The 24,729-nt window shown below is 41.2% G+C and overlaps 1 protein-coding gene across 3 annotated transcripts in view; it reads right to left on the bottom strand.

The window, feature by feature from the left end:
* Positions 1-1,507: 1,507 nt before the first annotated feature.
* SNTG1 (syntrophin gamma 1) overlaps positions 1,508-24,729 on the bottom strand; it is a 214,089-nt gene continuing 190,867 nt past the window's right edge. For all 3 annotated transcript variants that reach the window (XM_028737010.2, XM_028737009.2, XM_028737007.2), the window contains 3 exons: positions 18,039-18,131; positions 9,291-9,401; positions 1,508-2,005 (listed from right to left, as the gene is read on the bottom strand). In XM_028737010.2, the coding sequence (XP_028592843.2) occupies positions 1,811-2,005; positions 9,291-9,401; positions 18,039-18,131 (399 nt within the window). In that variant the 3' untranslated portion in view covers positions 1,508-1,810. The remainder of the gene's footprint in view (positions 2,006-9,290; positions 9,402-18,038; positions 18,132-24,729) is intronic.

Here is a 24,729-nt window from a genome sequence, read left to right on the forward strand (position 1 = left end):
AATGAATGCATGAACAATGGAGGCAGAGCCTGCTGGCCTCATACATAAAATATCTGAAAAGGGCTCATTGTCTTACCCTGTGGGCTAGTTTTACATGACACAACACTGAATGCCATTTTAAGAGTTTGCTAAAACTTTCCAAGTTTCACTTCAAAAATTGGGATGTTCCATTTAACCTACAAGAAAGCTTGCTTTTTCGTAAGGTCATTTTTAACAGCTGTTAATTAAAATACAAAAGAGTAAATGAATTCTATTTCTTGGTTTCCTGTTGGTAATATGAAAATCAAATTTAAAAGTGAAGCCTTGTGCGACCTTTATTGTGCCTGTAACAAAATATAATACTTGGGATTTGAGAACAAAGCCTGGCAGATTAAAAGACACTTCACTATAAAACTGAATAATAAAAGACATAATTAAACAGGTTTAACATTGGTTTTGTAATTCATTCATAATTAAAACAATTCTGAATGTTAACAGATTTTTACTAACAACGGAGAATCTGTATGTAGAAAGAAAGCAAAGGGAAAAGGGGAAAAGGTTTTGTTGGCTTAAGACCATGATCCTCAAACAATTTCTGGGTAGTTCTAATAAGGTCAATGGAATTACTCCAGAATTGAGGCCTAGGTCTCACAAAAACAGGTGAACCTGTGTTTAGTCTCTACCACTTTAGGCTCTGAGGTGAAGGCTCATCAAGTTATGAAGATTCTCCATGAAAAATATTCACACAGAAAGAAAATTAGCATGTCATGTTGAAGGCTATGCTACCACCATTCATGCTCACATCGAGTTCGCTACATGCTGTGATTCCTCCCTCCCCATGTGCAACAGCATGTGGTGGCTGTGTGCGCTGTGTTTCTGACTTGGTTTCCCTAAGTCATGCATCTCTACATGAGGGAGTGGCAAGGCAGTGAGGAGCAGGTGTGGTGTAAGAGCAGCAGCGAAGGAAATGCAACATACCTGCACCACCATGAGCTCTCTGCTGCCTTGCCCCCCCCCCCTTGCTGGCTGCTACTGCCTGTATCACAGAACACTGAATTTTGTGAGCCCCAAACTGCAATTTGAGAATTACAGAATTTCCACCTCGTTTGCTGTTCATGAGAGCAAGAGCTAAGTGGCTTAAGTACTATAGGCTTCAATAGCAGATGGCTTCATTATGCTTATATTTCCTTTTTAAAAACATGTTGACCTAATATGGCTATACTATTATCATTATGATAATGGGATGGAACCAAAATTAAGAATGAAGATGATTCTATGTCAAAAGGGCACAAATATGAATTTGCAACAGTACTTAAGGTGCTTTCTTTTCTAAGGAGATACAGTAGCATCTTTTTGCATTCACTTCCTTGTTGCTACACACTGATCCCTCTTTGCTTGACATTTATAGTCTAGCAAGAGGAAATTAGTTCTGATCCAGAACTTGGTAGGTTGTCATATAAAAACATCTGGAAAGAAAATGTCTATTATTATGGAGATTTGAAAATTGTATTAAATACTTAAGTGCAGCACTGTGTCATTCGTTTATTTCTGTTTCTTTTGTTTCCAGTGTCATTCAAAACACAATCAGATTATACTAGAAAAGCATCTTCATCCACCTCAGAGATTTCTGCTTGGATTATGTACTGATGCCTTGTAAAATTGAGACTTAATTCATGATCCTATGTGACCATACTCTGCTGACAACTGCCATTTGTCTCTTGAGTCAGTTCTCTTGCTTGCTGTTTGTTCTCCGAGAGACCTGTCTGATGAATGTTTCGTATACGTAGTCTCATGTACTCCTGGAAAGTGGCAAGTGCAGAAATAGGAGCCATCAAGTCGTATACTTCAATTTGCTAGTGCCAGAAGTTGTAGCAACAGCAGCACCAGTAGTAGCAGCAGCAGTAACAGCAGTAGCAGCAGCTGTGGCCTGACTGCCAACATAGAGTGGGTCCAAACAGGCCACTTTGGCCGCAAAGAAGGAGTGGATACAATGCAGGACTGCAAACAGGTTGGAAAATTCCAACTCCTGAAAGTGAAAGCAAAGAAGTCAAAGGTAAGATTAGGCCACCTTTCTTCATCTTCCACAGCACACCCAGCACTCTGTTGTAGAGACAATCCAACAGAGGTTTAACCAAGTCAAGGATGGTCACCCATCACTGCGGAAACCTGCAGCATTTGTTGGCCAATGAAGAAACACCTTCTTTGGATAACATGCACTCAAATATTTGAGTGGAATGCTACAGCAATTTTATATTGGACGTTTGTGACAATGAATGCTAGAAACTAAGCCATGACTTAGCATGGAAAAGAAAATTTGTTGAAGAACTAGAAAGAAGAAAGTTAAATTCACTGTTTCTTTATTTCTACAATCCATGGGCTAACTCATCCCCCTGCCCCTCTGGTAGGTAGAGAAGGATAAAAGAAAGTGGAAACCACTCAATGGGCTTGAACTGGCCACAACATTATTGAAAGAACATGAAAAATGGGCATATGGGGTGGGAATTAAGCTATTATGAGGAAAATCAGGCATAAGAAGGTTCCTGAGCTGAGCTACTTGTATCCCTCTGCTCCTTGTGACCATTCTGCTTTTTCCCATTGCAGTCAACATAAACTTTTTGCTCTCCCAACACAGGTGACATTTTCCAGTTCTACACTGGTCCTTGTGCCATCTGGAGTGATCAACCTACCTTGGATCCTTTCCTCTTTACACAGGTAAGCATAAGGTCTTAATATTTTTTACCACATTCCCATGATAAAGCTTGCAGCCTCCTTCCACTAACTAAGCAAATCCCATTTTCCCTAAAGAGGTGGGACCTTCCTTTTGCAATGCTGAGTTTCCTAATAACCATGCCGAGCCACAGTCTTGCTCACAGCTGTTATCCTTTCTTCTGGTTCTGTCTGTCCCAGCGGGGATCAAAGCCCCTGACCAAACCCTCCTGGGCAGCATTGGCAGCCATGTTACTTCACCCCTTGGGAAGAATTGCCTAATGGTGCCCATTCCATTTGTGACCTTGATGGTCAAAAAGCTTGTAGAGGACATTCTGAATAAGGAGGATTACTAGAACCTGGGGATGCTGCTTATCTCTTCCCATAGAGATGGAAAGCCACATTCAGTGGGTGGCATCTAAGTCATACACAGAGTTGGAACCACTGCAATGGAACTGACTAACCTAAGCTTATTGATTTAAATCACTTTAAGTTTAATATGACTTAGTTGGATACAAACCAGTGTTTTGAGATTTCTACCATCCTAGTGCAAAATGTTCTAACTGTTAAGCCATGTTTTATGACATGCTAGGCTACTATTTTCAGAATAAAAATATCCTGCTGCATGTATACTATATCCACTAACTACAGTTTAGCATGTGCCAGGTTCATGATGATTCCCTGCAAATTACGTTAACTTCATGTTACAAGTTAGGAAAATTAAAGTGGTTAGATGCTTTTTATGAAGTTCCCTGTTGAGTTATGTAAGAACAAGCGAGTTCATCCATCTTCCTGGATATGCAAGCAGTAGACTGAAACAAAAGAGAAAGGGAGGTTTCTTTCTGCTATGAGCAGAGCCAATAGATACTAGAATATTGCTGTACCTACATTTCTCAACCTGCCTTGAGGTCTAAAAAGGGAGAAAGGCATTAGCTTTTCTTAAAGGGGCAGAATTATTCCTTCTACCTAATACTAATACCCAAATTTGCTATCACTAAATAACTGGCCTTTGTGGGGGCAGAACAATGCTAATACTTAGGCTTACAACATACTTTGGTTGTTAATCTAGTATAGTCTGGTACCTTTTCACAAATTATGACACTGAATATTATTACTACAACTATGAGCAACGTATGATTTGGGTTGCATCTGACTGAAGTCATATTGAATACTGGACCCATTAAAATCAATGGATAGTACTATTATCCACACATAGCACTGGAGACACAGATGCCAGCCTATGTAAAGGCCATCTAACCATGGCTGGGCAAGATTTGAGCCAGAAACTCACATGTGACACTCTCAGTCATTGCACCACACTGGATTTCAGCATTAATAGCTACTAGAATCTGTCAGGAAATTGTGATCATGTCACAGTTCTATTACTTTCCCCATATTTTCCAGCATTGGCAAGAGATCACTGTGGGATGGGCTGAGGATATCATCAATATGCTGATGGCGTAAAACAGATCAAGGTGAACCGTTTTTCAAAACTTGCTTTTGACTATGACTATTATTGATAATGGTAATGTATATTTTATGGGGCGGGGTTGTAAACCCCTTAGAGCAGGGGTAGTCATCCTTTTTATACCTACTGCCCACTAATGCATCTTTCTTGATGGTAAAATTTCCTTACCGCCCACCGGTGCTCAATGGAAAGAGGATTCAGCTTGTGCCATAGAACCCCCTACCGCCCACCTAGAATCCTGAAATGCCCATTAGTGGGTGGTAGGGACCAGGTTGACAACCCCTGCCTTAGAGGTTCTATTTATAGTTAATTGGTATACAATTTTTGTTAAATAAAATAACATGGGGGGGGGATGTTACTCTATGTTTGGAATTAACAGAGTGATGGATGAGTGACATAAATGGATTGGTCTAACCTTTGCCTAGAATTTTATAACTAAAAGTAATGGGAAACTCACAAAGACTTAACAAAACATGATGATATTCCCTCTCCACAATGCTGGCATCATTTAAGTTGTTACATCTTCTGTGAACCCAGGAACTAAACAGAAATATCCTATTCACGGCCTAGGACCTTCGTACCTACGGGACTGCCACTCCCAGTATGCCCCACAGAGGACCTTAAGGCCCGTAAATAGCAACACCCTAGAGGTCCCGGGAAGTTAGACTAGCCTCAACCAGAGCCAGGGCCTTTTCAACACTGGCTCCGACCTGGTGGAACACTCTGTCTCATGAGAGCAGGGCCCTGCAAGATCTCATCTCTTTCTGCAGGACCTGTAAGACAGAGTTGTTCCACCTGGCCTTTGGCTTGGAGTCAATTTGATTCCCTCCCCCTCTTTCTTTTTCCCTCTCTCCTCCCGTGATGAGGCTGAATTTAAATGTTTTAATGTTTTAAAGTTGTATTTTAATGTCATTTTTAAGTTGTATTTCAATCAATTTGTTTTTATTATTGCTTGTTAGCTGCCCTGAGCCCAGCCTTGGCTGGGGAGGGCAGGGTATAAATAAAATTTATTATTAGCTAAATGTGGAAACAGCAAAGAGGATGTGAACTTAAAAGATGTGTTCTCTGGGATGCTTTCTGCATGAAATATAAAGCACAGTGTCCCCCAAACAAATACAATTTTAAAAGGCTGAGTTTGAGCTTTCAAAAACAGCATTATAGAAAGCTATCCTTTTTCAAAAAAATCTTTACAATCAAAGGGCGAGGAATACACACTAAGCAATGAAGCATGGTGCTGCTGTATTTCTATAATGCACTTGGTAATTCGTAATTAAGGCTGCATTGTAAACAATGCCAAAATTTGGCTAGCTTTCCACCATAAATAGTAGACTAATGAGTCTGACATTCTCAAGGAGCATTTCACATTTCTTCCTGATTTTTACTAATGTGTGCTTTGAATATACTGGATTGTAGCACTAAGTTAAAGTCACTTAATGGTACAATTGATCTGCAGGCAACTTGATTGCACAATAGATTAGGAGGGGCAGTGGCAGGAGAGGCTGTGCCCATTCCACCTTTAGCTTATTTAAGGAGGTGGCCAGGTGCAGGCTGCCCTATTTGCTGACCATCACAGGATTTTTCACCCACCCCAGTATGTTGGTGGTCTGCCCAGTGGGGAAGCAGACGTGTGGCATACGGTCTTTGCTATGCTTTGCTTGGTTGTCATGTTCGGGGGCAGGGAGGAATTTTCTTCTGCAAGCAATTTGGCATGTTTCCACCTACCTAACAGTAACTGTTACAACTTTGGGGGATAAGGCATTGGGCTGGAGGATACACTGCTAAAGGGGTCTGGAAGGGGTGACTCTGTCCAGGAATCCACACGGGGACTGATGGGCCAATACACTCTCCAAATGGCAGCCTGTGCGGGGTTGTGGCACAGTACAGTGTCAAACCTACTAGGTTCCTGTCAGATAGTAGGTGTGTTGCCTGATGCTGGATACATGCCCAATGCCTAAGCCAAACCTACCCTTTCCTGTAATCAATAAAGTTGTGGCCTAATTCAACCCAATACCAGTCTCCTGTGCTCATTCTCTCAGCTTTCCCTGTACCAGCTGAGGACATCATGTGCCTATGGCGGCAATCCTCTGTTGTGCAGCAGTAAATCTCACATTTCCAAAAACCTGCATGAGAACCAAACACATGGAATTTAATCCGGAATAAACTCCTCTCTGAATTCTTTTATGAAATGTATCACAACAAAACAAGTTTATTATTGTCTGGCAATTCCCAATGAGCCAAGACTTTTTCCTTAGAACTGTACCTGAGCAAGACTTCCTCTATCACTGAAGATTATAAAACTAGATTTAGTGTTATTTTATGTTCAGTTTGTAACTAAAGTTTTATGTCCAAGCGGGCAAACATGACTGACTGGTCAAATGTGCAGGCGGCTGCTTTAATAGCATGGGCTTCTCACTTGTCAGGATCTATATATATTTCCCCCCTGTCAGAACTTACCTCACAATGGAGAAAGATTGCTAGACATACCCAGGTTAATGTTAAAGCTACTGGCCAATAAAATATTCTGTCAGTGACTGCACATCAACCCGCATTTGAATTCTCTGTTCTTGATTAAACATATAGGTATAAGTGCAGGTGAACGGGAATTTGCTTTTTTATGAAGTAAAGTCTGACAGAAAATGCAAAATGCTCTGGCATGCTGCTTTATGCAATCCTGAGACACATGCTCAAACACTTTTACAGAGAACAGGCTTTCACAGCAGTACTTATGCAGGAAGAAGATATCACATGTAATAATTTATCCTCTACTCACATGCTATGAGGAGGCACTAAAAAAGAGCATATGGTCGCTGTCCCTTGCCCCATTTTCTTCCCTGTAGATAAGCTGTCCTGGCATCAGATGTCTCTCACTTTGAAGGTTTGCAAGTTATAACAGAAGCATAAAACAGGAAGCTGCTTCTTCATGACATGCAAAAGTCTAGGACTCAGACCAGCGCCACACAATTCAAAGGGTTGGTGCTGACCTTCAAAGGCCTTGTATACCTGAAGGAGTGCTGCTACCCCCATTGTTCAGTCCGGACACTGAGGTCCAGCGCTGAGGGCCTTCTGATGGTTCCCTCATTGCGAGAAATGAGGTTACAGGGAACCAGGCAGAGGGCCTTCTCAGCAGTGCCGCCCTCCCTGTGGAACACTGTCCCATCAGATGTCAAGAAGAAAAATAACTATACAACTTTTAGAAGACCTCTGAAGGCAGACCTGTATTGGGAGGTTTTAAATGTCTGATGTTTTTATATGTGTTGCAAGCTGCCCAGAGTGGCTGGAACAGCCCAGCCAGTTGGGTGGTGTATAAATAATAAAATTATTATTCTTAAAGTAAATAGTCTTCATTCCTTCTGTTGTATATAACTCCACAATGTATAAATGGGATCCTCATAACAGAGGGTCCTGGTTGCACTCGGGACCCAAGAGCTCACCTGACAGGCTTAAAATGGGGGGGGGAGCAGGATGTCCTGGCCATTCCCTTGGGATCATGCCAGGCTGTTTTAGCCAATAGCCAGTAGGTGGCATGATCCCAGGGGCGTTAAAAGCAGCAGTGTGGTGCAAGTGGGGCACTTGCATTTGCACGGCTGAACACCCGCCCACCCTCCCTAGTTTAGGTAGAGTTGCTTGGCCTTGCTTTGGTTTGGGTCACCTGTTTTGGAACAGGGGCTGGGTAGGAATTTTTTTCCATTTGGCAGATTGGCTTTTAGCCATTTGGTTTTTGCCTACCCCTTAGCAAACCGTCACAACTTGTAAGGTGGCGGTTAGGCATTGGCTCAGTTGGATTGTGGGGAGGGGAGGTGAGGCCATCACCTGCCCCTCCAGGAATTGGGTATTCTGATAAAGGAATCTGGGGGTCCTGGATCTCATCTGAAGTCCGCTTGAGGGGCTAGGGCCATGCCAGGACCACAGAAACACTGGGGTGAGCTTAGGTTGGTCCTCATCAATCTTGCTCCCTTGTTTGGTTTACACCATTGAACGATCGCCCTGAGAGGTGGAGTCAGTTATAGTGGGGAGTCAATGCCTAAGTCAATACTGCTCACGTGATTGTATTTCAATAAAGTTGTGGCCAAAATTTGCCCAAAAACTTAAACTAATATAAATGTTTGTGTGTATTTATTTTGGGGGTGAGTCTTGGGGCCTCAAGACGCAACCACAACACATAGACAAATCCACTAGCATTCCCCCACTCACACCACAACTGTTGTTACAGCAACGCTTTCTGACAAAGATTAGGAATCAGAGGGAAGAAAAGTGTACAAATTCTGTCTCAGCACAGTCTGCTGTTACCAGGTGGCTGAGAAGCAGGAATGGCATCAGCTACCTGATATAATAAATGAAATAAGTATATGGCATAATTTCACCTGGGTAGTTTAGTATTCATAGCATATGCTAAGCTCTGCCAAACCACAAAGTTGAAATGCATACCTAATAAATATCTGTAGCACCCTTTACAACAATGTATTGTTATGCGTTTGGGGGAGGGGCAGACTCTCCATAATCTCTAGACCCAGTAAAGAGCTGCAATTTGAGCAAGCTCATGAATTCATGAGGTAAGAAAAGTTTGGTTAATTAAAAGCCAAGTGCTGCTGCATTCAGTTTAGGATCACAAGCCAAGGCAGCTTCACATAGCTAGCCAGAGATAAGCCAAGCCGTTAACATGTTGATGGCCCATGATGGCATCCATCTGTCTCAAAAGACAATGGAGCGCACCCCATGGGCGTGCTATGTTAGGAGCACTCAAGTGACCTCCCCAGAGTACAAGCAGTGTGTATAGTTACAGCAATAGCCTTTCTGTATGTGTATTAAAACATAGATAATACCTTAAATAACTAGACTAGCTACTGAGGGGCAGACTTCTACACTGAAGGAACTGTCCTTTCAATGTGCAATTCCCTACTGAATAAAGACTACAATGCACCAACCTAGTTATCGGCTTGGCTTGGCTTTGCATGCAGCTCTGCCTGATTTTTAGTTTACTTTTTTTCTAGTTCTCAGACAAATAGCAACAGAACTGAGTGTTCATCTTGTTATTTAAGCATCAGTACATGAGCCTCAAATTTTGTTGTCTTCCCTGCCCCTGATTACTTGATCTAATATCCTTCAGACAAGGGAAACATATTGAAGTTCTTGTTTTTACCTTTGCTTCAATCTGTTTAGTATCTGGATTTTGGAACAAGAATTTGATTTTGCTCTTGCCATCATCTGAAGACCCTTTAAGCTGGGAAAACTTGTACCGCCATAGCACAGCCTAAAAGGGGGGGGGGGGGAGAAGAAGGGGAAAAAACATACACAGGAACATCAGCCAACAAAATATAAGAAGAGAAAAAGTCCTTCTAGGGAACTTTATAACGTACCAATGATAATAAAATTAAACAAGAACAGTGTTCTCTGCTCCGAAGTCTCTTTGATCATAAAACTGCATCACATTTTGACAGTGTTTGGTTCAGAGCAGTCAGGCTGCATTTGTGAAATGTTCGTTGAAATCCTTTTAGCTTCACCTGACCCTGGTTAACAGCAAAAGATAGAAGTAAAGTGAAGACCCCAATTTACACTATGTCAAAGACGTGTTAAATAAGCCAGACTTCATCTCCTGTCTTGAGCACCTATTTATTGCAGATTAACTCATTTTCCTAGTGCAAAGTTAGTGTTCTGATAACTTCCATTTCAATAAAATTGGCCAAATGGGCTGATGAATGTTATGTAATGGAGCAGGGTTTCCATATGGCTTCCTACCTGAGGGGGAAAACATAGGACTATCATCTTGTGCTTTAGAACTTCCTTCTACCCATCATGATCAAACTATATCTGTTTGCCCATTTCTAGGTGAGACAAATATACCAATCAGATTGCCACACATGGGACTTTGGCTTCATTCAGCTCTTGTGAAAGCAAAGAAACCATCTGTAATTCCAAAACTGTAACCTGGGACAATGGACCCAACTGCCTTTAGAGAAATTGTTCCCCAAAGAATGATGAAATATTACAAACTCTACCTATCAAGGGACACGGGTGGTGCTGTGGGTTAAACCACAGAGCCTAGGACTTGCGGATCGGAAGGTCAGCGGTTCGAATGCCCACGATGGGGTGAGCTCCCATTGCTCGGTCCCTGCTCCTGCCAACCTAGCAGTTCGAAAGCACATCAAAGTGCAAGTAGATAAATAGGTACCACTCTGGCTGGAAGGTAAATGGTGTTTCCATACAGACATAAAAAATAGGGTAGGCTCTAAAAATACACATCTCAAGTCTCAAAGGCCAGGGGAAAGAGGTAGCCCTTCAGCATTGACTGAATACGGGATGTGAATAAATGGTCTTCTTTAAGTTTTCGAGATGTAAACATGGGCAGCTATATGTAAGCCTTATGACAATATTCAAATTTCTGGCAAAGTGGCAGGTCTGTGGGAGTACTTATTCAGCTGCATGCCTCAGCATCATGTACACTTGGTACAATAGTGGAGCATCCAAGCTTTTTGAAGCAGTCTTAGCATTCCATTCTAGGTGTCAGGATTCCCTCACACAGGTTCACTCAGTTCTTAAAACAACAGTTTAATACTAAATGTTAGAACATATTATAATGTAAGATACAATGAGCACATTGGGATCTCTGGGCTGGGGAGCTCAAGTTCATAAATGCAAATTTATAGCCAAAAGTTATAAAGTTTCCAATAGCCAGTATAAGTTTGGCTTTCCAAAAGTAATAGGTATTGCTGCTCAGCATCAGATAAAGACAAGTTTTAGGGTTTTAAGCCCTCAGTGTAATTTTTTTTGTATTTTCACATGCTGGTTTTATAATGGTGGACAATTTTATAATTGTTTGTATTGTAGTTCTTTTTTTACTTTAATTGAAGCCTCCCTGAAAATACAGTTGTATTTAAGCTGCAGGGTTTACATTTAGCAAACAAATTAGAAGATCCCCCCCCACACACACACACATTAATGTGGAAAATACTAATAGAGATAATGCTCTGTAATCCTTATTTCCTCCAGGTCATTATTAACCCCAAAGTGAAGAAGCAGATACTGAGGGTGAGATATTTAACTTGGGTATAAAATTGCTATGCTGAGACAGGCCATCTGGTCCATCATTCTGTCTCTAGCTATGGACAAATGCCTAAGGGAAGCTTACAAGAAGGGCAAGATGGTGACAACCGTGTTAATCTGAAGAAATAAACATCCACTGATTGATCTTTGAAAACTAATCTAGCATTCTGGGCCATAACTGCAATCAATTTCAGTGGGTTAAATTAAGCATTTTAACCAGTCATCTCCAGCCTTTCATTTGCTTTACCCCTGCCTCTAGACTACCGATAAACTTCATTTCAGCAATGACACATTGTGCAACTTCCCATTCTCAGATTTTAACAGAAGAACAAAAACGGTTCCAACTAAATGCCTGGGATATAGAGCAAAGTCTTGAAAAGATTGCAATGTTGGCACTAGGTATGGCTCCTTAGAGAGGGATTCCAAAGTCGAAAAGCCACAACAGCTTCTTTGCAGCTGTGTATTATATATCTGTTCAATAAATTTCTTGCATATGGACCTCTACAGAAGATTTTTAGACACAATAAGATTGCTATAAGAAGACTAAGCTTATTAATCAGGGCTGGGTGGGAAATCTCTGTCCTGTGGGCCTAATTAGGCTCAGTATGAGTCCCAATTTAGACTGTAATGCTGCTTTCTCTAAACCATGACCACTTGCCCCACACCTGATAGTCTCATTTGTTGATGCACTTTCATTACCCTTTGAAGGCACTTGATGCAAGATCCTAATTGTCCATTTGCAGATGCTGTTTGGGCACAGGACACCTGCACAACATTGTAGCAAGGATCAGGGACTTAGAAGGACTATAGTGATGGGGGGGGGGAGCTAAAGCAAGGGGAGAGGGTTTGCCTGGTGCCTGCCTTCACATCTTCACATCCAGCAGAGACCTTTTTGTTTTCCTAGACCTGCTTTAGCTTCTCAGTTGGCCTTCATATCTATCAAATGATTTCTTGCTGCTTTTATCTAGCTATCATTATTATTTCTGCTATTGCCTGCTGGTTTTTTAAAACATTTTTTTTTTTTTTTGTATTCTCTTTGCATAAGCTGCCCTGGAAGATTTGTTGAAAGGAGGGTTACAAATGCACATGTTCAGAAGGTCAAAAGTGAGCAGGAAAAAAACCAAAGCACAAAACCGCTACAAACCATGCAATGGCGGCCTTCCAGGCACCAGCAAACAAAATGTACAGTAGTTGCAAGAAAAAGTTAATAAGCACCCTCCCTCTCTAACTCTTCTGTGGTCTTTTGATCATCACAAAACTTCTCATTTTCCAGTCCAAATTCCAGGATAATGCAGTATTTCAAGAACTGCTTCTCAGCAAAATGAAAATAATGGGAACTATCAATGTGCACTTGCTAGGAAACATTATTAATTTGACATTTCATGCTACAACTGGCTGAACATATTTTACCCTATGTCAGGAAACCTGAACTTCCTACCTAATTTGTTGATTCTCACAGGCCTGGTGTGAAATGGTTTAGCATTAACTGCCTGAGCTCTGGACTTGTGTGCTCCTCATTTCCTCTTCTCGTATGGCTGCAAGGAGGAAATTGGAAACTTTGGTTTCCATTCTGATTTACCCACAGTGTATTGTTACATCCAAACTTTAAAGAGGTTCATCTGAACCGTAATGTAGAGTTGGGGTGGCCAACCTGTAGCTCTGTAGTTGTTGTTGCACTACAACTCCCACCAGATCCAGATACCGCGGACAAGGCTGATGGGAGTTGTAGTTCAACAGCATCTGGGGGGCTACAGGCTTAGGAAAACAAACCAACTTCCTAAACCATGGTTTTGTTGGGATTTGGTTAGTTAAACTCTGGTTAGTTAAAAATGGAAGTGAAAACTACTGCTCTCCTTATGCCTGCACTAGAGGAAAACAGAGGGCAGGGTGGCTAATGAAGCCCAGGCTCATTCCTGCAACACTCAATTATAGTTTTACATTACATCCAAATGAAGCCGACATTGCTCTTGTTAGAAACATCTGTTCCTCTTGATTTTATTAGAGGATACATCTAATTGGGAAAGAAAACCCTCTAAAAGCATCACATTCTTATTGCTCTTGACATTGTATCATGCAAACACACTGTTCCAAGATGGGCTTAATACATCCTTCCTTGAATTCACTTTTGTTACAAAGCTTTGCTACTTAGCAGAGCTTGGAATTGGCACTCTGGGAAATAGGCAGTGTATCAGCCATCCCATCATGCCAGCTCGTTCCGACCAAAATGAAAGCTACCCTCAAGTGTGCCAGGTGCTGGGTTTGGAGTGGTGAAGAATCCTGATTACTTCTTAGGCACTTGCTTTTCCCCCTTGTTTGGCACAAGTGATTTAATTTTAATTGGAAGCTGCAGGGTTAGCTTCATTGCCAGCTAATAATGACCCGATTTCAGAAAACATGGAAGCTGCTAAAGCCATCTGGCTTTGTGGGTTGAGGAATTTCAAAACCAAGAATATCCCTGTTGGATAACACCAAGGATCCATTGAGTCCAGCATCCTGCTTCTAGAAGTGACCAGCCGGATGCTTTTGGGAATTCTACAAGTATGTCAAGAAGGCATCTGTCCTCTTGTTTGCCCCACAACAAATAATATGCTGAGACAAGCTGCCTCTGAATTTGAAGTTACCATTTAGCTGCCATGGTTAATAGTCATCCATAGGCATATCCTCTGTGAATTAATTTTTATTACCCTCTGAAGCCCCCTGTCTTACATCTAGTGGCAGCAACTTCCATTCAGTTAACTATGTGATATGAAAAGGACTTTCTTTTGTTTGTCTTTTGTGGTAGAGAATGAAGTTTACCTGCAGAAGGTCATGGGTTCAATCTCTGGCAACTCTGGCTGGAGAAGATTGCCTGCCTGAAACCTTGGACAGCCACTGCCAATCAGTGTCAAGATTACTAAGCAAAATGGACCAATCATCTGGCTTGATATAAGGTAGCCTTTTATGTTTATGGGGAAGGGCTACAACTCAGTGGTACAGCATCTGGTTTGCATGAAGGTAGTCCAAGGTTTAATTGGCTGCATCTCCAGTTAGGAATGGAAATATCCCCCATCAGAAACCCTGGAGATCTGCTGCTTTATCAGTGCAGTGGTCTGATTTGAAATAAGGCAGCTTCTAGTGTTTCTATTAATGACCACAAGTTCCAGTGTTTCAGTCACCTTTTTCATACCAAGCATAATTTCTGCATAGTTATAATCAGGCTAAAGGGGTGGGGAGCGTTACATAAATATTTCCTAGTTTGGTGAAAGTGCTAATGAAACCCTAACAATACATGCTATACTGCAAAGCCATGATACTGGATTCCAATAAAGACTGTAGGGAGTTGATTGCTCTTTTGGACAGAAAATTACAATATGGGAACTGAAACAACGACTGAACTACCATCAGTATAATGATAATGACACATTTCCATTTTCTGAACACAAAGTGGTAGGTGACAGTCTTGAACTGGCATATGGTACCAGGAAAGAATTGGTGGGGGGTGAACAACTTGATACTTCATCCAGATAAGATGGAAATGCTGTTAAAGGCTCTATGAATTTGAAGATGATTATCCAGTCTCTTCTGGATGAAGATGCTTTTTCTTCCAAGGTATGTACAGCTGGATATGCTCCTGGATTCAGCCTGCACTTTTTAACCAGCTTTGGCTTGTTTGCCTGCCTGAGCCACAGGAATTGATCCTGGCCTCTGTATTCAATCCATAACAAATCTAAAGGATGCTTAGTAAAGAATAATTAATTTGTGCTTCGTGTAATTTTAATATTTGTATGCTTTGTGTTTACACTTCTTGCTAGCTACTTTAGATGTTGTTTGCTATAGAAAAGTGAAGTAATAATAATCAAGAGCTACAAAGGCTTTGAAATCCAAAGGCCATCACTCATCACCCCAACCCCCCAGTTTTTGATGAGTGGCAGGAGAGATAAAAGGGTAAGGATCTCAAGTTTGAATTATTCAGCTTTACTGGCATCAGAAAAGGAAAAGCAGCAGTAGGATTTTGTCTTCACTCATGAATTTCAAAGATAACGAAAAGGCTTTTTGAGTTTCTCAAAAAAATAAAAATACCAGGGTAGATTATGATATGCTGTTACGAGTGTTGCTGCCACAAGTAATAAATTGTAAAGGTCAATAATATTGGGTAGCAGTAGCTTTCTACTGAAAAATACCATTGCTGTGAGGTAGGAACCTTCATAGTACAAGCTCCCATGCGATCTGGAACCCTGAGCAATCAGTTCCTCCTCTTGTATTATTGTTAGCAGGGAACAGAATGTCAGAATAAAGCTGTTGAATTCCTATGCTTGTGTCACCAACCTCAAGGAAGCTTCCTAATTGGACCAAAATCTTGGGCTTAGTCCCTTTATCTGCTTTCTGTGGGCAAGCCTTCTCCTACAATTCATGTGACTGGTGACAGCCCCCACCTCACCATGTCCTCAAGAAATGGATTCACTCAGTTGAGCCAGAGGCTCTCTCAAAGTTTGGTGAGAAAAGCTCAGAGATCTCAAAACCCTTCTGGTATTTTCTTGTGGGCCAGATCAGGGACTTTTCAACACCGCTGAGCAGTGATTTGTGTACTGATATGTATGATACATGCAGAAACTCTCACAATTTTCCTGCACATTGCTTAGCTGATCAATAAAGGCCCTGATTGACCAGAAGTGCAATTTTTGACATGAAAATTGAAGCTGTCAGAAATTTGGTCCAGCTCTTAATAATAAAAACACAGTAATGTGCACAAAGAGAATATGGATGGGGGTATGTGATAGGTTCCAAACCAAATTTATTCTTCTGGTCAAGTAAATACCTTGGGAAAATAATCTGCAGTGTTCTTTGAGGAGGCTTAGGGTATATTTTGGCACTGGGGTGGGGGGAGTAATCAGTGGAAAGGCACCCACTGACTTCAGTGAAGTATAGATCAGGCTTGTGGTAATCATGATAATGTAAAAGCTGATAGTATGTCAGTGGCCTGTCAAAGCAAATTACTTGCTTCAGGTGAATGAGCAAAGTAGGATTTTATAAGGCTAGAGAAAATATTACAAGGACTGAGGCTGATTCTAATGGTTTCTGTCTGGAAGGCAGCTGACATTTCTCTTATTCTGACACTGTTGCCAGCTGGATATGTTGATTAAGATATCTGTGTGTGGTTTCTTCTGTTCTGAAAATATAAATCCGAAGCCATAACTATGTTAATAGTTTTGTTAGTGCAGTTTCCTATCTGATGGATTCTATCAGAGGAAACGGCGTTGAAAGAGATTTTAGAGGAAAGTAGCACCATGGAAGAAGAAAAACAAACTGTGCTTTGTTTTTCATGACTCTCATAGAGAAAGTACAATCTTGACATTTGACCAATGTGGATTGTGATTTTTCTATTAACATCTAGATAATAAAACAATCACCCTGATCCAGAGAAAACAATCTGCAAGTAGAAATCTATTTCACTCCATATCATTTGTTGTGAGCGGGAGTAGGAAACAGAAGCTGGCACAGGCACCTTTTTTTTTTGAATGCATTATAGGTTATCAGCACTGTCAGAGCTCTTACTATGGCGGGGGAAATGTCAGGAACACAACCAAAACCCCATTCTCTGCTTCTGGCTCCCTCAATCAGGGCCACGGAATGATTCAAAAGCATATTGTCTGCATGCTAAAAGCTTCAGTCCCTTTTCTCGTTTGTTTAAGAAATTTGTAGCAATGGGCAAGTTTGCACGGATTACATTTATAATTAGGCTTGTCAAAATGAGTTTCTCCCCTTCCTCCTTGAGACTGGAAAATTGGCTGAGTTTATTCTGAAGCAGTTAAAAGCAAGAATAGACTCTGTCTTTCTCCCAATGGCATCAGTGTGAGTGCAGTGCTTAATGCTGCTCACCCCCTCCCCACTTCTCATAAGCACCCGAATCCCCTTGCCCAGTGGCAGCACTTTCTGCTCTTGTGGTAACAGTATGAAGGGTTTATATTTCCCCAAGCTCCTGGCATCAGGATTGCTGCTGTAGGAAGGAGGGTGAGGCAAGGAAAGATGTCTCCATACATTCTCTGCCACCAGAGCAGCAGAACCTGCTACCAGGTAAGAGAGATTAGGTAAAGAAGGAATTCATCTCTGAACTGAATTAGAAAAAAAACTATGCAATGCTTCTCTTCAAATGGAATGCCATACTGAATGCCAAACTTCATGTGAACTTTGGCCATATCTCTAGAAGTTTGTCCCTTTTTAGAGCTTTTGAATTGTGTGCTTTATGATGTTCATGGAGAAGGGGGAGAGAAAAGGAAAGGAGATGGAACAAGTAGAAGAGCAGGGGCTGTAGAAAAGGATCAAGTCATGTATTCCATCTCAAGAACATTCTACAGAAATAAGTCCTGCAGAAACTATTTTTAAAAAGCATATTGAGAATGTGATAGGATAAAATTATTATTTATTAAATGTCTATACTACCCTTCAGCTGAGGATCACAGGGTGCTTTACAATATAAAAACAAAAAAATACATACCATAGTAACAAATAAAAACAATACCCCCAAGTTTTAAATGCCATAGATTGTTAAATTAGCCTAAAATCTGGGTGAAGAGGGATGTTTTTGCCTGGCACTTAAAGATATGTAACGAATGGAGCAGGCAAGCCTCCCTGGGGAGAGCATTCCACAAGCGGGGATCCACTGCAGATAAGGCCCGTTCTCGTGTTGCCACCCTCAGGACCTCTCATGGAGAGCCTCAGATTATGATCACAGGGTCCAGGTTGGTTCATTTGGGGGGGAGGCAAATACAGCATAGCGACAGACTTCAAACAATGGCTCAACTCTCAATTGAAAAGATAATTCTTGGTAATGAATCATTAACAGCATGTAAACATCTTCTCATGGCCTTACCTTTGTTGCAGCATCAAAGCATACGAAACCCATGCCAAAGTCTATGGTAAGCCCCATAAGATGACTCTCCAGAACACAGGCATATGTCTTGCACTAAGAAAGATTGAGAAAAGCAGCATGTTAGATAGCGCTTCAGTTGAGTACATGTATTTTGAAAAATTATAGCTAAGGGGAAATACCTGTTTAGTTACTAATTAGCCCTGGCAAGAACAAAATACATCTTTGCAAATAACACAAACCCTTAGCCATTCAATGAACTGGCTATTTGCATTCCATGAAAGAGAGCTTCTACCTCTACCTACATGGAGAACACATAGGGGCTGAGTGTGCAGTGGTGGAATAGCAGGCAGAAGCGGCAGAAACAGGCAGGGGGTGGCAGGGGTGGCGGTGGCAGCAGTGCAATGCAACACTTCCCATTTTTCTTCAAGTGGTGAAGCAGGATGTGCCACCCCTGGCTACAATTTAGCATAGTAGGTAAGTAAATACAGTGGTACCTTGGTTTAAGAACAGCTTAGTTTATGAACAACTTGGATTAAGAACGCTGCAAACCTGGAAGTAGGTGTTTTGGTTTGTGAACGTTGCCTTGGAATAAGAACATGTTTCGCTTCCTGTTGAGTGTGTTCCATTTGTAAATTGAGTCCCCCGCTGCTATGGGAAAGCACACCTTGGTTTAAGAACACTTTGGTTTAAGAACGGACTTCTGGAACAGATTAAGTTTGTAAACCAAGGTACCACTGTCTTGGAATTCAACTGTCTTTGCCAATTTCTCAATGTAAATGAAGTAATTGAGAGTGAAATGCATCACCTCCTAATTTCTGATCACACATGGAATACATCTGCTCGCATATGATGGGGGACACATGCACCTTTGGTAAATAAAGAGGCACTTTTATATGCAGCTTTTATGTCCCATTACTTTAATGCAAGATAAACATATTTCATTGGAAGTGAGTATGCAAACAAAATATATAATGACTAGGTATTTGCTGTTGATGTAATGGCTCATGAAAGAAGACAAGGAATAAGAAGACTCTTAGGTTCCCTGAATTTTCCAGTGAGGCTCTCGTGAACTTCAATCTAACTATTTGATAGACCTGCATTTATCTGTTTTTATGATTTGTAATATAGTTGACACTCCCTCCAAAAAAATTCATTTTCAAATAATTTATGTCAGGAAATGTGTTGATAAGGGCAAACGACCAAACTTCCATTGCCAGCAAGTTGCTAATACAGCACTTCTAACATTGAAGGAAATCGGAAGAACTCCCTTTTTTTATGTTTCTTATCTCTCCAACCCCCCCAATGCAGTCTGACATTTTGGTTTGCATTGATAAAATGAAACTGTTCAACACTGAGTTTCAGTTTACAACAAATTACATTCTCCTACTGAGCTCCTTGTTTGATAGTTGGCTTCTGGTTCCTAATGCCAAGCTCGTACCGCTCAGCGCAAATTAGGTATTTTTCTGATCAGAACATCATTGTCAAGATGTGAAGTGCACAGCAGAGCTTGAAAAGGCCAAGCTACTCATCACAGAAGTGCTTATGAAAGATGCTACCTTTTCACATTAAAGTCAGAGACAAATCTCTTGAAATCCTTCTGAGACTGGTGAAATCCATAGTTTAGAGCTAGAAGAACAATGACTTATGGACTTTTTATACAAAATAAATGTTTAAACAGAAACTGCCAAGCAGAAATAATTTGATCGCTAATTAAGTTGTCCATTGCAAAGTGATTCCTATCAATTTAAATTCAGATTTCTGTTTTCTGCCAACAGTAGCCCCCCTCCCAAATTTCTCAAATCATATAATTCATAACTAACATGATTTCAATAAACGAACAAATAACATCAAAACCTAAAGTGGCTCACCTGTAAATGCAGTCACAGATATGGAAAAGCACCTGCACAACCTACTGGTGGAACTTTTTAGAAAGCTCTGGAAAACTGGGTATGCTGGATCCCTTCCTTTACACCCCTGCATAGTATAAATTACTGCATGGCCTTTGGGAGAAATGTCCATGGTGGCAACAATTTGTTTCCTGAGCACTTTCTGCAAGACCTCTGCAAAAAACTTTCACATTTTAATGATGTCAGCCTCTCTGAGGCATGTGAGGCAGTGACTGTGAAGATCAAGAACTTTACTCACACAGTTGCTACACTTTTTGAAGATAGCCCTACTCAGCATCAGGGCAAAATTCAAGGAGGAAAAATAAAGAGTGGAGAGGGGGAGCATAGAGCGAGAGATGTCTCTTCGTGCCACTGCTTTTTGCACAAGTGAAGAAGGGAGCCTGAAGGGCTGACTCTAGATTCTTAGCCCATACAGAGATCACAAATGAGTTCACAGGGATGAGAGGGGCAAATCCAATGCTGTCAGTCTTCCAAAGCTTCCTAGAAGGTCCCTGTGAACAGCCCAGGCACATTCCCATATTTGGAACAGAACAGAACACACCAAGAATAACCAATTAGTTGGGACACTGAGATGGGTATTCATTGCATTACTTATATGCTATACTTCCACATCTTTAAAAGTGATCATTTTGTAAACATATGCAGGTTGCAAAGTATGTGTCAGGTGTCTAATTCCCTTATCAAACCAAAAGGGTTACTAGAGCTCTTTGGAACAGCAGTGTTTTGAAACAAGTGCTACTCAATATGTACCACCTTCATGTGGTCTTTTGAGATAAGGGACAGCTTTTTCAAGCAATTCTAGGCAGCCCATGTTTAGATGTTGGCAAAGGCATAAAAATAAGACAAACTAAAGTGTGATATCTTCAGATGTTAAAGGAATTGTACCATCTCAAATAGGTGGTGGAAAAAGGGGGAAAGGTAGGATTGAATGGAAGAACCACCACAGAAATTTGGCCTGTAGCCAGCTGAGGAGACAGGCTTTCTTGATTCTGCATTCGCCTCCAGGGGTGTTGACTTTAGATTATGACTTTATTATCTCCCATGGCAATCACAAATATTTGGTGGGAAGCAAGGAAAGTCGGGGGGGGGGGGGAGATGGAATGAGAAGAGCAAGAGTCCATTCTAGAAAAGCTCTGCTAGCAAATGGATAGTATGAATCATTTCTCAGCTGCCATTGCCAGAGCAGTCCTCAAAAAGTACCATTTATAATTCAAACCACTGGGACATATTTTCTATATAGCATGGTAAACAATTGGATATAGCTCAGATGTTGGAGCCATGTGTTCCACAGGTGAATATGGCATGGCTCAACAAAGTATAAATACTGGCATGGATCTGAAGAATTGATCAATGGGATTTCACTATTTCCTGCCACAACAGGCACTTGTTCCTCCCCTCAAAAGGTAAGGCCCAGGCAGGCACAATATGTGACCCATCAGAGCAGCAAAATAACCAGACCATTGAACAGTGATGGAATAAAATCTTTATTGACAGCAACAGGCAGGGTAAGGGTTGGCATGGCATTGGGGCCTGGATCATGTAATCATTCCATGATGGAACGGGTCTCCTGGGTTTGGACCACCCCAAACCCATTTCATGGGAGTCTGCCAGTGCTGAACTTTGTGTAGTGCAAGCCAAGCAAGCAAGGTCTCACTGGGTGACCAGAGTGCAGATTCCAACCAGGCACCTCAACCCAAGCTTGGAGGTACCATGGTCAATTGTCCCCTCAGGCCCTTTATGGGATCTCCCATCCTATGTGGATCCTGCCCAATGCCATTTCTGCCCTCAACAAACAATGTTGTTCCGCCTAACAAAGGAAGACCATAATTTCACTGGGGGAAAGGTGGGAGGGAAGTGCCAATCAGGTTGAGTGAAAAAAATTATTTCCGGCCCTGTCAACCAGCTACTCAAAATTGCTCAGTGAAGGCTCTAACCAGAGGGTGGGCGGGTGCCAAGTGGAAGGTTTTCCTCTCCCCTTTGCAAGGGCATTTTGCTGCAGTCTATGGACCCCAGCGCTGCTGGGCAAAGGCATCCCATGCTTACTGGGTGTGGAACGAGGCTTCCTGAGGTGAAACAGTACGTGAGGGACGGCTGCTAGGAATCATTGCTCCCCCCACCCCCAATATGTAGAAGCACCTTTCATATTCATGTGCAGGGAACTTTGATTCCAAGCCTCTGAATGCAATCCAGAGAAATTGAAGTCTGCCATTGGAATCAAACTTAGCATACACTGTTACACATTTGTGTATATGTGAATTGCACTCAACTAAAACAATAACAACTGCATTCCTGCAACCAGTTAATTATTATTAGTCCTATCAAAGTTGGAAAATTTAAAACAGAGTACATAGATGCAGATGCTCTCTCTCTCTCTCTCTCTCTCTGGTAAGATTTCCGGAAAATGTTTATTGTAAGAGAAATAAAATTAAATACTGGGCTTAAAATGATTAGCAAAAACTAGTACATAAAACATCCAGTAAAAGTAATAGGACAAAATAAATGATTTTTGATTTTGTGGGTGAAACAAATCATTCCACAGAGAAAAATAAAAAACGAAGTAATCAATGGAAAGCCTCATAAGCAGCCATATTTGTGACTCAACTGCTTGTTAAAGCTCACCAACTTCATGTAAGTTTTATTAATATTTAGTATATTATGTAGTAATAAATGTTATGGGCATAAATGTTTAATTCCATTAACTTGCAAAAAAAACCACCCACAATTGCTTCCTTTTGTCATATCTTTCAGTTATAAAAATGATTAAAACACAGAGATCATTGGGCTGGAAACAGAGCCTCATAATTCTTTTCAGTCCCTCAGATACCTTACTTAGGGTTTGGATGCTCACTGTTACACACATTCATAAATGTATCCCTATCTCAAATTTCTGGGCAAAGTAACTTCTTTATGTAAAGGACTGCAGTGGCACCTTGTGCTGAAGAAGTGATGTGGGTTACTTTAAAACACAGGTGTGAGGAACCTGTGGCCCTCTGGATGACGTTGAACTACAACTCTCATAATCCCTGACCATCAACCATGCTGGCTGGGGCTGATGGGAGCTGCCGTTTTCAACACGTGGTGAGCCAGAGGTTCCCCACACCTGCTTTAACCTGTGTGGCAGGTAAGCACGAGGAAGTAACTTTAGACTGAAGGAAAGTTCTGTTCTAAACGCACTGGCCATCCACCTTAGTGTTCTAATTTAGCAGTTCAATACCTCTGCAAGTGCTAGATTTGCTCCATCAATCACTTCACCTAAGGATCAGTCTTCCCCTCCCCACTCCCCCAGCTACAAAGCTATGAGTAACAAGCACAACTCCTAGCAGGAAATATTGAAAGGTGAAAGATTATAACGGGCTTTGAGCAGCTGTCACAAATTGGTAAAGAGATATTAATGTGCACCACAGGTTAGAGTGGTAAAGGGTCAGTCTCTAGCCTCTCACTCTCTGGCTCCTAATCAGAGGTTTTATTTCACCTGTAGCTTTTCAGCTTACTTTAATTAATCCCCTTTGCTGTGAACTTGGAGAGAATAAATTGAAGAATGCTGCCAAGAGAGCACATAATGTCAAAGTTCGTACAGATCTAATATAAACCATTAAAACATTACACCTGCCATAAAAAGAGTGAATTATTTGCTTTTGATTATTGATTTCACACGCTGAAAAAGATGGAAAAAAAACCTATTCGGAATGAAAGTTTCCCATATAAGAGGCAACTCAATATTTAATCTACCATGTGCAAAAAGTACAGAATCTTAAAACTGGGTCTGTGAATAATTCAGTTGCCCTAGTTCAGGAGCAGAGACTGAAGCATTATGTTCCTCAGGCCCCCAAACCTGAAGTATACTATAGCTTAGTAGGAGATGTTTAAAGTGGGAGAGAATTCAATGGAGGAAAAAGCTCATCCAAGCCCATTTCTAAAGTGGAAAAGGTTCAGAGACTCTTGGCTACTAAGTTCATGCCAGAATTCCAGTTTTCAAAAATCAGTGTTGGAACAAAATCATAAATGTAAGTTTGAACTATTAAAAAGTTCATAAAGGTACAAATTAGGATAAACTAGTCATGCTAGCCACATGACCCGGAAGCTGTACGCTGGCTCCCTCGGCCAATAAAGTGAGATGAGCACCACAACCCCAGAGTTGGCCACGACTGGACCTAATGGTCAGGGGTCCCTTTACCTTAATAGTTGTACATTATGACTATGATTTAAACAAAGCTGTAGTGCATATCCTACTGATATCCTACTGATCTGAGTGAGATGAACTATCTGCAAATCCATTATTCAACAAGTAGAACACACCACCGCATACATTTCCTAACAAGATGCATTTTCTTTTGTAAAGGTTGCCCCATTATATTACAGAGAAGCATTCCCTGCCCTCAAGACACTAGGTGATTTCCCCAGGTTTCTATGTGAAAAGAAGGAGCTTTGGCACTAATCTGTATATGTAAAAACTCAAAATAGCAACCAGGTTCTGTGCCTCTGCCAAATGAATCAATCTGATTGATCTGCCAAACAGTGGCTGCATATCAACTTGAAACACATTGTAATTAATTGAAAATGGGCTAAGAGGTTTACAGGGTTAGAGGGGAGGGGAGTTGTTCATCAATCAGTATTGCAAAATCGTAATACTTGCATTAAAAGTGCATTATTTGTGATCCGTGACACTATTTGTGATCCTGGATAAGTTGGGGAGAGGGGAGAAAGCTGACTTACTAGAACAGGAATGGATGTAAACTATACCCATTAATATAAGAGATACCCATCCAAACATCCTATGTATTTCA

This window comes from Podarcis muralis, chromosome 8 (genome assembly GCF_964188315.1).
Source record: "Podarcis muralis chromosome 8, rPodMur119.hap1.1, whole genome shotgun sequence".
NCBI lineage: Eukaryota > Metazoa > Chordata > Lepidosauria > Squamata > Lacertidae > Podarcis > Podarcis muralis.